Here is a 14,332-nt window from a genome sequence, read left to right on the forward strand (position 1 = left end):
ACTCCAGTCTGGGCGACAGAGTGAGACCTTGTCTTGGAGGGAAAAAGATTAAAAAGGCGGAGAGGAGAAAACTGACCCCAGCAGAAATGATGGCCCCAGAAATGAAACGGCAGCTCCAGAGCCATGCAATAAGCAACCTTTCTTCCCACTAGGCATTTCATAAGGTCAGTGGGATGCCTTCTTGTGGCATTTGAGTGTGTGGCCCATCTATGGTTTGACAAGTTTGTTTCTAACAGGTGTGGGTGCATACATGTGGTTGTGACTGTCATGCCAAGCCCGTGGATATACTAAAAACAGCTGAAACTCTTAGGCTGCAGCTTTGTCCCCACGCCAGCATCCTGGGGTCGAAGTTGGTGACTGCTGCCATTCAGAGGAGCAAAGTTCCAGCAGGAAACCCTTGCAGATTCATGCAAAAGAAAGAGCAGATGGCCCCAGGCACCGGTTCCCGGGCTTCGGGCTTACCTTGTGGTTCTGGTAGGAAGTCACTGCTATAAACGCTGTCTCAGGAAAGACGTGAGTGCAGAACGCTGTATTTTTTGAGCCAAATCCATTATTTTCATCCGCTTTCACGATGTGTAATCTGGGCTGGTATTTGTGCATGGAATTTAGAATAATCTAAAAATAATAAAGAAAATGAGACTGTAAGAAAATCAAAACTCCCTTTGTCTCCAGATAAAACCCTGCTCCCCACCCTCTAAATTCGCCGTGTTATATCGGCTCTCGAAAAATAGGTATTTTTCTTCTGTTTTGAAAAGGGGCCAGGGATTTCATTAAAAAGAAACATTTCAAAAATAACAATTTCCAACTGAAAAAGCCAGGGTAATATTCCAGGAATCTACCCAAGGCACACAGAGCAGTAAATCAGAATTCTTAATAAAGTTTGCTTAATAAATTAACTCCCTGCATAGGGCACTTCCCACCCCCAACGGGAGCTGAGCAAGTCTGGATCGAGGAATCCACGTCTGGAGGGAAGCCTGAACGGCACTTTTGGATTGACGGGTGGTGTGAGGGCACGGGGACAAACAAACAACAAACCTGCAAATAACCCCCACTCCCCAAATCTCTAAGGGATGCAAGAGAAGATACCAAGTGTTTGGAAAACTGAAATGTATAAAACAAAAAAGTCACCAGTTCGCGGCACAGCCTTTTTCTGAGGCTTAGGGTGGGTGATCAGACCTCAAATCTGAGGCCTTTGTTTGGAGAACAAGCAAAGCAGAGTTAGTGAAAAGAGAAGATATTTGGGGGGGCGCAGGTGATCTGCCCTCCAAGGACGTCAGCTCATAAGGTGTGGGGAGGAAGCACCCCCAACACCCCTCAAAGAAGGGGCTTGAAAACTCCCTTTCTCCAGCTTTATCACGTTTCAGGATCCATAACCAGAATTATCTCCACTCTTGACCCCAAACAGAACGGCTACATCTGCTTTTTCAGGAATATTCTCTTTCTACTTCCTATCTTCCCCATATTTAGGGGTGCTCCCAGGGACAAGAGGGGTCCTAACTGCTGTAGTTGTGCTGTTATTTTTACAACCACCGTTATCGTTAGGAAGAGAAGGAGGAGGAGGACTTCCAGGCTGCGTGTTCTTGCTGGAGCCAGGGCTAGTCACAGATGAGCATCCTCACCAATAAAACCGGGTTTGTTGTTCTGATGAACTGGATTTTGATGCTCCCGGGAGGCTCTTAACGCTAATATTTACCAAAACGCTCTGATACATCCCCACCGAACGTGCGAATTGCCGCGTTTAACAGCCTGAAAATCTAGCCTGCCTTTTCCCGGGAGCTGCGGAGGTTGTCTCGGTGACTTTGATTATTTGCATTGATGACCCTGGGGCAGGATTCTTGGACCAACCCCGGAGCCCGGCCCCAATCGGGTGGAGGTAGTTGGGGGAGGGTAGCCGCGGCCCGGGCGGGGGAGGGACGAGGAACTCTCAGGCCCCGCGGCTGCCCGACCCCGGGCCGCGCGGCTCTAATCTCCGGCCGCCGTGGCCCGGCCGCCTCCCCGGCCGATAGCGACGCCGACCGGGGCGGCGTGGCGACAGAGAGGCTCAGCAGGGCCCCGCTGGCCGCCACAGTCCCCGGCCGGCGGGGCCATCGGCCCGGCTTAGCCAAATTGCTTTGACGGCTGGGGACAGTGTGGAGACAGCAGCGCGAGGGCGATCTAATGGCTCCTAATTTCATTAGGGCGGCTCTGAATTAAAAGTCCGGAGTTTGGGGTGGGAATGCCTGGCTTCTAGGCAGTTCTGAGCAGCTCCGAGTCCCTCTCCCCAGCTGGGAAGGGGACTGAAGCTGGCAGGGATGCCAGGAATTTGGTGGTGGGGTTGTGCACCTTCCGCAGGCATCCGCCCCAGAGAGACCCCAAAGGCACTCCAGAGGAGGAGAGAAAAAGCTAGGAGCTGAAATGAGTGGGAAACGTCCCACTTCCCAGCGTCAAGGACCACGCAGGACCCCACCCAAGGCTCCCATCCTCCAGAAGGAGCCAGCCCAGAGATGCAAGTGGAACCTTTAGAAATGGCGCTGGTTTTCCCTAGTGCTGGTAAGGTATCCGCTGGGGACTGGCAGATACACAGTCAGAGCGGGTCAGCCAACGCCCACGCAAGCTGAATTTACAGAGCACCTCCTGGGAAGTCCAGCAAGAAGAACTCGTGGGCAAAACACCAGAGTTTAACAGAGCGCCTCTGCATTTGCCTGAAAATGCCTTCGGTGCCCTCCCAGCAGGCTCCACAGAAAGGGAATGGTTCTTTCTCCTCTCCACCCACGTGCTGAGAGCTGCATTTACCCATCAGTGGGGACCCCGAGGATCCTCTTCCCATTCCAGATCCTGGGGGCTTCAGTGCTTCATCCCCAAGGCCTCAAAGGAGCAGATTTCTCGTTCGGACCTTCATAAACCATCCTCCCCGCCCTCTTGACAAAATTCATTCCCTCCCAGGCCCCTCCTTTCCCTGAAATTGGCGACCATGGGCCTATCTGTTGCTCCTCTTTGAAACTACAACCTTACAGGACAGGGAACCCCTTTTGTAACTAGAGAGACCTAGCCGCAAATCTCTGCTCCCAAATATAGGCTGTAGGACCTTGGCAAGTCACCCCCTGTCCCCTGGACTCTTCCTGTACAAAAGTTATGCCTCTCCGTCCTCCCCCTAGGCTGCAGTGAGAATCAAATGCCCTAAGATGAATGTACACACTTGTATGGCAGAATCATCCAACTACAAGTTCTAAACGTGAATTCAGAATACGTATTCTGTTCTAGTTATTAATTATCTCCTACGATGAGATCTGGGGACATTTTTTCAAAAATCAGCGTTTTGTGTTCTGTTTTTCTTTGGGGAAGGGGGGTGATGACCCTACTAAGAATCCACTAAAACCTACACATTCTTTTGGGTGGTGGGCAGGCTGCACATTCAATACCCTGCATTCAGTTTCAGGAAATTCACCAGTCCCCTCTCTTGGGTCCAATCCAGACTCCAAGTTTAGGACGCCGGTTTAGGATAGCCTGCTCTGGGCACAGTGTGGAAAGGGAGAAAGCTGGATGTTGAAAAAAACAGATCTCCCCAAGAGTATCAAGCTAAAAAGTGGCACTGGCACCATAGTTTGCCTCTTATGAGTTCGTTTCCCATCTGGAAAAGAGGGGGCAGGTGAGCTAGGCTCTCCCTCTCCCCTGGAACATCCCAAAATTAAGGCAGGATTGGGAAGTGGGGAGCGAAGGTATATGGCTTTCATTGTGGTCCAGCCTCTGTGCAGTCTATACTGGGTATCCACTGGGCTAGAATGTCCATATTTTCTGCAAGACTGAAACACAGCCCTCCACTCCTAACCACAGATCGAATTCACAGACTCTCCAGGCCTGGAATGAGCAGCTTTAGTCATTCCTCCATCTCTAGGCAAAGGGAGAGGGGTTGGGCCCTAGCGGCAAGGATGCAGTCTCAGACCAGGTGAGCTGGGGGCCATATCTCCAGCTGCCAAGGAGCTACAGACCCAGACTTGGGGAGTGTGGATCACAGGGAGGACTGCGGAGGGGCACATATCTGCCTAGGAGAGTAGTGGAGACAGAGGATGAAGTAGTAGGAAGAAAAAGAAAGTAAAGGGAAAGCGAGTGAGAAGGTGAAAGAAGTTAACAGAAATAAATGAGAGAAGAAATGAGACAGAGGGGAGGAAAAGGAAGAGGAAGGAAGTCCAGATCAAGAAGGTAGAGGCAGAAAGTGATGAAAGTGGGGGAAAATGGAGGAAAGAAAAGGGGAAGTGTGGGCACACAGAACCAAGAAGAGAGAGAAACCCAGTGAGAAGAAGGGAGAGAGGACAAGAGGCAGACAAAGCGTGGAATCCAGGCCACAGTACTCACATGCCCAAATGGGTCCAGGTGGTTGTTGGTGAGTTTGAGTTTCTGGAAGGAGACGAGCTGCCTCATCCAATGCGCCCCGGTGGCGGGAGAGTCCGGGTGCACGTAGAGGCGGCCGGGCATGGCAGGCTCAGCTTTGCCGGTCACAGACCTAGATGAAGGAAAGGTGTGACTACAGGCCTGGCTCAGAGTCTGGAGGTAGCGCACTGCACCGAAGCGTGCTTCAGTTCACGCACCAGGTGAAGGTTCTTGAGTAGTAGCTGGAAATAAACTGGAGGCCCTCCCGTCTCCCTTAGGTATCTGCAATCCCAGGTGCCCCAGCGTACTTGGTGCCTGGGTCCAGGCAAGCCCCTGGCCCAGCCTTTTCTTCTTACAGCCTCTCGCATCCCACAAATAAGTGGCGGGTTCTGGAGGTCTGGACGTGCAAAAAGCCTTGAAAATTCCTTGAAGGCTTTCAACGGGGACTTCATCGTCAGGCCCCTGCACTGCTGGCAGCCATGGGAACAATTCTACCCAAGAAATGGGCCTCTCCTCTCTTAACTGTTTAACTTGAATACCACGAGCCGATTTTGCAATTTCATAAAAATGCATGTTCAAAGCAGGTAACTCATAAAAAATAACTGTAAATGGTTTTATGCCCCAGAAATACCTCCAGCACTTGGTAACAATACCCTTTGTAAAAATCCACAACCTATGGGTGCAGCGATAGATACTTCCTCTGAGCCTCCGTTTTCTCATCTGGAAAACCGGAGCTAATGGTTGCAGTTTCTTCGTCTGAGAATGGTTAGTAAAAAGCAATGGGATAGGCGGACAGACGCCTTTAGCACACAGTAGGAACAACAACAACAAAATGTTCACTGATTCAACTTCTCGGGAGAAGATTCCACTTTTCTCTCTCCCCGCTCCACCTGCCAACCCAGTGCCTACCATTTATTATCTGCGAATTTGTATCTGTGATCGTCGGCAGGTACAATGTCCATGAGAAGAATGTACTTCGTTTTGGGATTAAGGCCCGTCACCTTCACTTTGTAACTGGGAAACATCCGCCTAAGAGAGAGGGACGGGGGGAGAGAGAGGGGCGGGAATTAATGCCAATACTTGAAGGCAGCCTCCATCCATTTTAATGGAAAAAGCGATTCCTGGAGAAACTTGGAAGCGGAAAATAGCCCCGTTCCGCTCACCGCAAGATCCATCCCGGGTTTCCCTTGAAGTTATAAGGAGGAGAAAGGCGAAGGGAGGAGAAAACAGCAGGCGGGCAACTGTAGGTATCCTAACAGGAAAACAAACCAGGACGCATGCGCCTTTAGAGAACGGGTTTTGAAGATGCTTCAAAGGGACCTCCATTTCAGCTCTTGCTAACTGCCTTTTTCAGAGCCAGACACCTACTATTAATATTTGTGGAGAGAGGAGGTTTATTAGGTACAAAGCTAGGCGCCGATCCTAGAGGATCGGTCTAGCCTGGTGCTTCCGCCGATCCTCGCGGCGCTAAGGTGTCACGTGTACGCAAGGTGTGTGCGCCCCAGAGACGCACACACGTGGGTGCGCACAGGCTTCCCGACCTGGCTTTGGTCCTCTGCCCCTGGAGGAGGGGATAAGCCTCGGTTCCCACTATAGCTCGGTTGATGACCTCTGATACTGGTCTCTAGCAGTTTATTCCTGAATACCCCCACAATTTCTCCAAGGGGCCTGACACTCTTCTTTGGAGAGTCGAAATTCCATGGCCTTCAGCAAAGAAATTCCAGACCCTTCCAGATTTGGTTTCAGAAAAAGCTGAGGCCTGAACTAAGATCGAGTCGTTAGCAAGCCGATGGCCCGGAACTGTGCCGTCTCTGCTACCTTTCTGCCCCCCGGCGCACTCCAAATTTCCCTCCACCTTCTAAAGAGCATATCCGAGAAAGCAAAGATTCTCAAGGCTGGCCTGGGGGGAAAAGACAAGTTGGCAGATCTGGGCTCACTCAGCGATGACGGGAAGGGTCGAATGGAGGCCTCTCCCTCCGAGCCCCGCAGCCAAAGCCTCGCGGTGTTTATCAGCCTGAGCGAGTGCGCCCGGAGGCGGAGGCGCAGCAGACTTCGCAGGCCTTTTATAGTTAAACCCTCACGACTCCGGCTGGGGGAAAGAGGGACTCGGCCGTGTCTTTCCTTCCTGGGGGACTAGGAAGAGGACTGCAGTTAGTTGATATAAACAGTACGCGCCTCCTAGTTCACTCAGGGCTTGGGCCGAGTGGGGAGCAGACTTTGTTTAATTTTAAATAATAATAAATGTCACTGTTGTCAGTTTATTGAGGGAGGCTTCGGCTGGAGAGCGGGGCGGGGAGGGGGGGCGTCTGGAAAGGCGGCTCCACCCTCCGCCTTCACACACTCGGTGGCTTGGGCCTACCGGTCGCCTACTCCACACGCCTGCTCGGGACATTCTCTGGCTTTTTGCTTTGCGGGACGCGGAAGACCAGTCCAGCATGAAAAGGGATGTGGCCAGGACGTCCCCAGACCTGAGCGCGCGCGTACACACACACACTCACACACTCACACACTCACACTGACATATAGAGCTGCACCACTCTCCCTCCTTCTTCCCCAGAAGTCTAGCATTTCTAGCTAAAACTCTGCGAGCTTTTAAGGGGAACTCCGGGGCGAGTGTCTTGGCGAAGCTGCTGTGTTTATCGGTGTCTGTATATAGAGCCCGGCCGAGCCCCGGTTCAGTTTCAAAGGCTTCGCCAGCTTTCTATAAACAATGGAAGAGGTAGCGAATACATTCAACGATTCAGAGTTTGACAGTCGGGTGGGACCCTGGAACCACTCCATGGTCAGGGAGGGTGGGAATGAGTGTGGAAGTAAAGAAAAAGTCCAAGACCCCTGAAACCTAAAGACCTTCTAGACTCACTTCTTTGGGCCTCTGTTTTCTGTTTTTTCCTTTCCCTCTTCTCTCTTTCCTTCATTACGAATCCAGATAGCACGGCCTCCCAAGCTCTTTATTCTTTTTATATGTGAGGTGGGAGAAATGCCCAGTTTCCGGACTTGAACTTTTGGAGTATTTCCTCCATCCCAGGAGAGATCAATGGAGGAATCTCCCTGTGCCTCTCTAACCAGGATCTGTCTTTCTCTCTTTCTCTCTATCTCTCCCGGCCTCCTCCTCTATTCTCTTCTTTCTCTGTGTTCCCTCTCCTATTGCCCCTTTCCTTCCCTCTTCTCTTCCAAGCCACCTTTTCTTCTTCACCTCTCCCGCAATTTCTCCTCGTCCCTCTCCTACACAACTAACCCTCTCACCTTCCAGCCTTGGTTATGATCATTTCCGTGCCCACTTCGTGGAATTTCAGCCACAGTTCTCTTTCATGGAGAAACACTTTGATTCCCTCCATGCCCTGCAAGAAGGAGAAAAAAGTCACACTGACAAGCCCTGGCGGTAGTGGGCATTCCTTCCCCAAACTCCCCCAAAACACAGAGACTCCTCCTCCTTCCCACTGGAGCCTGTGGTCTCAGAGGGTAAAAAGTGGCCTCAACCTACTGCAGAATTATCTGGAGCACCCAATAGCCTCTGCCCAGGGATCCCTATGTAGGCTGAGTCCCTGAGGTTTGCACCAACCACTTGAACCCACAGTGCTGTATTGTCTCCTTCTAGTGACACCAGCACAAGGCTATGGAATGATCACCCACCATCAGGGTGCTTCGGAATGTCACTGAGGAGGACCAGAATAAGCAAAAACCAACCAAACAAACCAAGAAAAACTAGAGCCAATTTCAATCCACTTCACCTGAGATACAGGGAAACGAAAACAAAAACAAAAACAAACAAACAAAAAACCTAACCTAGAAAAACTAGAAACCTAATCTAGAAAACCACTCAGAATATTCTTATGTAGATGCTCAGATGCCCACACACCAAACATACAGATATACAAATACTTGCTTATTCTCGGCCATGGGGGTACAAAAATGAAGATATATGAATTTTTAAACTTAAAAATGCTTATATTATCATATGGTCTCACAGTCCAGAACGAAAATTAATCCTAAATATCTATATTAACAAACCCTCCAGGCTCTCCCTGCAAGTAGCTCTATCCACATCCAGCTATTTTGATTATAGGGCAGGCCTGATGCCATTTCACATTTTGGTTTTCGGCTAAAACTACATTTATAGAACCGATGCAAATATAAACATATATACACATATATACATATGTGCACACACACATACACACACAAACTCTTCATTTTGGAATAATTTGCAACAGTCTAAAAAGTGGGTTTGCTTTTCCTTAAAAGAAAAAAAAAAATCTGTAAGTTTCCTAAACTGTGTTCACGCTCTGCTTCTCTACAAATATACACACGTTTTCCTGAAACTTAAAGGCCAAAGAAAGAAGCCGGGAAAACCCAGGAAGGACATCGAAATCCCAAGCAGGGTTTTAGCTATGTGCAAGTGTCTCTTCTGGTCGTCACCCCGTTTCACACCCCCGTGACACCTTATTTAAAAATCACTGGGATCTACTGAGGGGCCTACTTGAGCGCCCAGTGCGTCCCGGGTTTGGGGCGCAGAGCGCAAGGTGAGGCTCCTCCCTCTGCCCAGGCCCAGCTGGTAGCCTGGCGAACCCGAGGCTCCTGGTGCCCTCCGGGCGGAGCCCTGTGCGCTCCCAGCGGCGGGTGATGGCGCGCCAGCCAGCCAGGCCCCGACCGCAAGACAAATGGTGGGGCGCGCGGGTCTAGGCGGCGGCGCGGAGGAGGCAGGAGGAGGCAGGAGGAGGCAGGAGGAGGCAGGAGGAGGCGAAGGCTACGGGAGATCAGAAGAGGGGTCAAGCCATCGCTCATTGCGGCCTGAAGCGGCCGCTGACCTGGCCCTTATTAAGATGCTGAGGGCCGACTCTACACGTAGTGCTGCGGGAAAGGAATTATCTAGGCCATTGTTAGCTGACCCCAAACAGCCGGATAATTGAGATTTGTCGAACAATTTAAGTAGATTTCAAAAATCCTTTGTAAAGATAACCGTCACAATAAAGTGAATGACAATACTCTAGTATTTGAGGAGACAGGGCAGAGAAAGGTGGAACTGAGTGGGAATAAAAAGGAAAGGGGATGATTACAGTCGATGGGTTTGTTTTGCTTTTTATTTTTGTTTTTGTTCTGTCCCTGCAAGAGGAGCCGAGCAGGGAAGCCAGACTCTGACTTCGATCTCTGCAAAGGGACCCGAAGCGCGAGGTCTCCTTACCTGCTGGGTGAAGGCGGCCTGTGGGGACGACGGAGACTTGCTGGGGGCCCCGAGCGCGCTCTCGGGTTTCGAATCGCAGGGCAGGTCTTTTGCATCAGGCTCCAGAGGCGTGTGCGCCAGGCCAAAGCCCTCGTCTGCGTCGGCCATGGTGCGCCCGGGGCCCTGTGCCCGCGCAAGGTTCTGCTCTGAGGACAAGAAGCAGGGGAAGATGGGGGTGGGGAGGAGAGAGAGAGAACGAGAGAAAGGTTGGAGAGCACAGTTCTAGTGACAGGAGAGAGCAGTTTGGCCCCCAGTTTCCAGCTACCAGCACCTCCGTTCCCAGCTAAAGGAGACTGCAGAAGGCCCTAGAATTATTACTATTCCTAGTATTCCTAGTATTATTACTATTACTTTATGACCAGGCACAACCTCTTGCAAAAGACCCGCGTCAGACCCGGAGGAGGCAGGCCCGCATCTCCCCTGCGCAGGCTCTCCGTGATAAGCAAGCTGCCCGTCAAATTTGTCTGGACTTCTGGAAGAGCCAATAAAGATAAGGCGTGGGTATTTTTGGAAGCCACTGGGTAGGAACCAAAAACAAAACAAAACAAAAACCCAGTGTCCTTTAGAGAATTTCTTTCTTCGCCAAATTACAAGATGCCGTCGGAACACTTTTTATTAAACCTCACAAGAGGAATAGTTTCCTGCAGCAGGCAAATATGTGTGAAATAACCCGCCTCTTGCAAAAACAAAAACACAGGAGAGGGGAACGTTATGCAGATTGAGACTAGGTTCAAAAGAGAATTCACATACATCTTTTATCAGTTACAGGCCTAACATTAAAAGTCCTTTAAAATTAAAAGTCCTTTTCTTTACCCCAACCTTAAATTAAGTAAGATTCGTTGAAAGATAAAAAGTAGCCAAACAGAAGACTGAATGAAGAAAGCCACCGTGCAGCGGTTCTGAGGGAGGCTCGTCACTGGGTGCCCGCCACCAGAGCTCTGCAGCCGGGCCGGGGATGGCGGGCATTTTGTGGAGTGACCAGGCTGAAGGGGGTTTCTCTGAACTTCAGCCAGGCCTGGCTTGCTAAAACTGCAGGCCCAGGCTCGGGATTGGCGAGGACAAAGTCATTATCGGATAAGTCCTAGGCTGGAGGCATTGAATCTGCGGCCCCGGTCCCCGCAATGAACAGAACGGCCAGGGTTTGCAGGCGTATGAGGTTGGAACACACAAAATAACAGCCGCAGAGCTGTTCAAGCCCAAAGAGCCTGTCTCCTGCTCTCTGATCTCCTTCCAATCTCCTCTATACTCAAGTAGGAATTCCCCCCAAAACGGAAAGACTTTCGGAAGCGGGCACAAGCGATGGTCCCCCAAAACCTTAGCAGCTGCTTAAGCAAGGGACCAGATCCCACCCTGATCTGCAGTGGCCAGAGATCTAGAAATGGGGCCGAGGAGAAGGACAGCTTCTGAGGCCTGACTCGCAAGCAGCTTTCTTCGCCTCGTTCTCCGGGCTTCAGGGAGGCGGCGACTGGAGCTCCGCAGCCTACTCACAACAAAAGAAAGCAGGGCTGGCGCTCCCACACGCGCTCCCATTCACTGCCGGCCGCGGGGAGAATCCTACCCCGCGCCCTCGCCAGGGTCCCGGGGAGCTCCGGGCTGGCGGAGACGAACAAGATGCGGTTTGACAGAACCAGGCCGTGCTTCCTGCAAACCTCAATGCCGCTCCGCCAGCCGCGGCGGCCTCCCGGACTCCATTCTCCGCGGAGCTCCGAGTCGCGCAAAATCTCTGCAAGCTGCGCTCTGCAGAATGCAAAGCCAGGCTTGAATCCGCCATTCCCGCCGCCCCAGCCGACTCGGCCGACTAGCTCCCTCCTGAGCCTCCTGGGCCATCTGCCGGGACGGTTACCTCTCTCGGTGAAGCCGGTGCATTCACAACATCCTCTGTTGCTCCTAGCAGGGAAGCCGGCGGCGAGGCGGGGGTGCAGGCATGGTGGCTCCGGGGTTTATGCGGAGTTTACTGCGTACCCAGAATAGCGGCTACTGCTGCTTACTAGGGCGCACCTACCGCTGGAGCCTCCGCGGCGACTGCCCCCCTCCAACACACACCTCCTCCGCTGTGCGCTTGCTCTCGCTAAATACTTCCAAGTTGCCAAGTGCCAAAGAACACAAAATAGCCTCCAAGAGCACCGGCAACCATATAATCTCAGTGCCCCGCTCCTCCCTTACACCCCCAGGGAGGGAAAGTTGGGAGCCCAGTGAATGGTCGAAGTCCTTTCTGGGCGCAGCTTTCAGGATTAAAATTCCCGAATTCGAGGTAAGAGGCAGTCTCTCTCTCTCTCTCTCTCTCTCTCTCTCTCTCTCTCTCTCTCTCTGAAATACAAGCCAACTCAGCTGAGCACAGTGACGTTGGGTTGCCTCGATGCTCACAAAGTACTGAAATCGCCTATCCAACTAGATCCCACTGCACTCTGCCGCCCTCCCCCTTCTCCCTCCCACCCTCCGGTCCTCCCTTCCCCCCCACAACTTTTCCACTAGATTTCCCGAACACTCAAATCACAAACGACTCACAACCCAGACCTGCAATAACTCCCTCCTCTCTACCCCTTTCCCAACCTCCATCCATCTCTGCTTCTCTGAGCAAGCAGTGGCTGCAAAAACTCCTGCACAAATCATTTCAAACTCGGTCGGCTTCTAACCGGGAAGTAATCTCAATGACGCTGGCGGTGCAGAGAACCGAGTCTGGAAGCACACACACGAACACACCCCGGGCCTCCGCAGCCTTGCAGACGTTCTCTCCAACGCTGACCTCGAGAAGGAGAGCTGCCTGACCCCGCCTGGCCGGCGCTCGCCTTTCTGACATCTCTCCTCCACCCCCTACTCATCACCCCTACTCTCAACGACTCTAGGGTGAAGGCAGGGTGAAGGTGCATTGGGATGGGGGCCGAGATCAAAGATGCCAAGAAATCGCTGCGGGCCCCCACCCCCACCCAGTGGGGCCACCAGACCTCCCCTGCTCCAGGTGTACACAAGGCAGTGCCCAGTTTTATTAAAATAATCAAACAGTCACTGCAGACTGGGGAGGGTTTTCATCTCTGCTGTTCTCCTCTCCTTGCCCTTCCCCTCTCTGAAATGTATTTTTTTTTTTTTAGGGTGAGTTGAAGAGGTCAATAAAAGCATAAACACAGTCAGTAGGTCTCAGTCTGAGCAGACCCAGATTGGGACACCGAATATGGGTGCTTGGAGTAAATGTCAGGAGTCCTGCTCTGTTTCCCATCCTTACCTCCTGTACCCCCATCGTCCTGATTTTTCTAGGGTTCTGATAAGAGACTTGGGCCTGCAAGTCAAGGTCTGGAGAAAGGGATGGAGGGAGGAGAAATGCCCGAGATCAGCAGTTGTGTAACCCTCTGTGGCTGCTCTGCTAAAATCCCAGGCCAGGCCACTGCTGCAAAATGCCAAAGTGGAGAATCTCCAACCCTAAATGTGGGGCAACCAGGGAGAAAACCAACCCTCCTTTGCTATGGTGCTCACTCCACCTTCCAGGTTTGTTTGCAAACAGATCTTTGCCCAGGCGTTTTATTTATTTGTGAAAACACCCTCACCCTCCAAGTCAGCTTGGAGGCCTTTGGGCTTGCTAATAAGGCGACGCTAGGGCGAAGACACAAAAAACAAACATGGTATCGGAAGGAGGCTGAACCGCTACATCTCCGGTAGAGGGAAAGGGAAATCCAGAAAGACCTCCCCAATCCCTTTAAGTTCTCAGAGATTTGGGGATAAAATTGATTCCCATAAATAATCTTCAGGCCCCTCCAGAGAGGAAAAATCTGGACTCTCCCAGGTAATAGCCTAGCCAGATTTGCTTAGTTCATTGAGCACAGATGGTCTGGGCCACCAAGCAAAATAGGGATTTTCAAACCTTTCGAGAGAATCCATTCTTGCCAGGTGACACACGAAGCCATTCTTATTTTGTTCATGAAAAGTAGCAGCACAGCGAGGGAAGGTTCAGCTAGATCAAGACGGGGTGAAAAGCCAAGGAGGGCCAAGTGCAAAGAGAAACCTATTTCCCCCCTTAGTCCTCCAGGGCGAAACTCACCTCCAACTATCCCACCTCTTCTTCGTAGCGCAAAAGCCAGGAGCGCGCCTCGCTGGAGAGGAGGGCTCAGGTGAAGACTTCGAAAAGGACCCCCCAAAAGAGACCTCTTTAGGCCAGGTCTTCTTCCAACGTCTGTCAAGAAGAGCACGTACCTCCCAGCTCAAAGTTGGTTTTGTGGTCTCCGACAAATTAAATATTACTGTTTATTACCAGGCATACCCCAATAAAATAAAGAGGCAACCAGGCGATAGCGACTATCTCACCAGCCGCTGCACCTATAGGACTTGGAGACGTCACGAGTCACGCAACCGGCCCGCGCTCTGTCACGCTTGGCTGGGGGGCAGCGGCGGGAGGTTAATTTCTCTCCGTCTTCGCATATCAGTGCCGGGTCTGCGCAGCCACAAGTCCCGGACGTCTTGGCCCCGGGAATAAATAAAGACATAAACCAACCCGGCTTTCTCCGGAGAAATGAGGGTGATGAACCTAAGACACAAACAGAGCCAAGATCGACTTTCTTAGGAAGGGGGAGAGGAGGGAACTCTTCACGAAGGGAGGTGGGAGTCCACCTCAGACCTCTATTGGAAGGAAATCGAGTTGTTCCGGGAGACTGAGATCTCTTGCATAAGGCATGGGATCCTTATTATTAAAAAAAAAAAAAAAAAAAAAAAAAAACCCGCGGAGGAGCTCTTGGCAAATGAATATCGAGGCGCCGCTCTAGCTGGTTAGGCTTGGGATAACTGAGT

General features: G+C 51.6%; 1 protein-coding gene across 2 annotated transcripts in view; it reads right to left on the bottom strand.

The window, feature by feature from the left end:
- The window catches only part of TBX5 (T-box transcription factor 5), a 53,064-nt gene extending 39,274 nt beyond the window's left edge, over nt 1–13,790 (bottom strand). The window contains exons 1-6 of one of the 2 annotated variants that reach the window (XM_005572335.5): nt 13,590–13,790; nt 9,524–9,708; nt 7,588–7,682; nt 5,254–5,373; nt 4,330–4,477; nt 463–615 (exon numbers count right to left, since the gene is read on the bottom strand). In XM_005572335.5, coding sequence (XP_005572392.1) covers nt 463–615; nt 4,330–4,477; nt 5,254–5,373; nt 7,588–7,682; nt 9,524–9,670 — 663 coding nt within the window. In that variant the 5' untranslated portion in view covers nt 9,671–9,708; nt 13,590–13,790. Of the gene's footprint in view, nt 1–462; nt 616–4,329; nt 4,478–5,253; nt 5,374–7,587; nt 7,683–9,523; nt 9,709–11,405; nt 11,935–13,589 lie in introns of those variants that run through there. The other variant, XM_005572334.5, reaches the window with a different exon arrangement.
- Nucleotides 13,791–14,332: the final 542 nt, after the last annotated feature.

Source organism: Macaca fascicularis, chromosome 11, assembly GCF_037993035.2.
Source record: "Macaca fascicularis isolate 582-1 chromosome 11, T2T-MFA8v1.1".
Classification (NCBI taxonomy): Eukaryota; Metazoa; Chordata; class Mammalia; order Primates; family Cercopithecidae; genus Macaca; species Macaca fascicularis.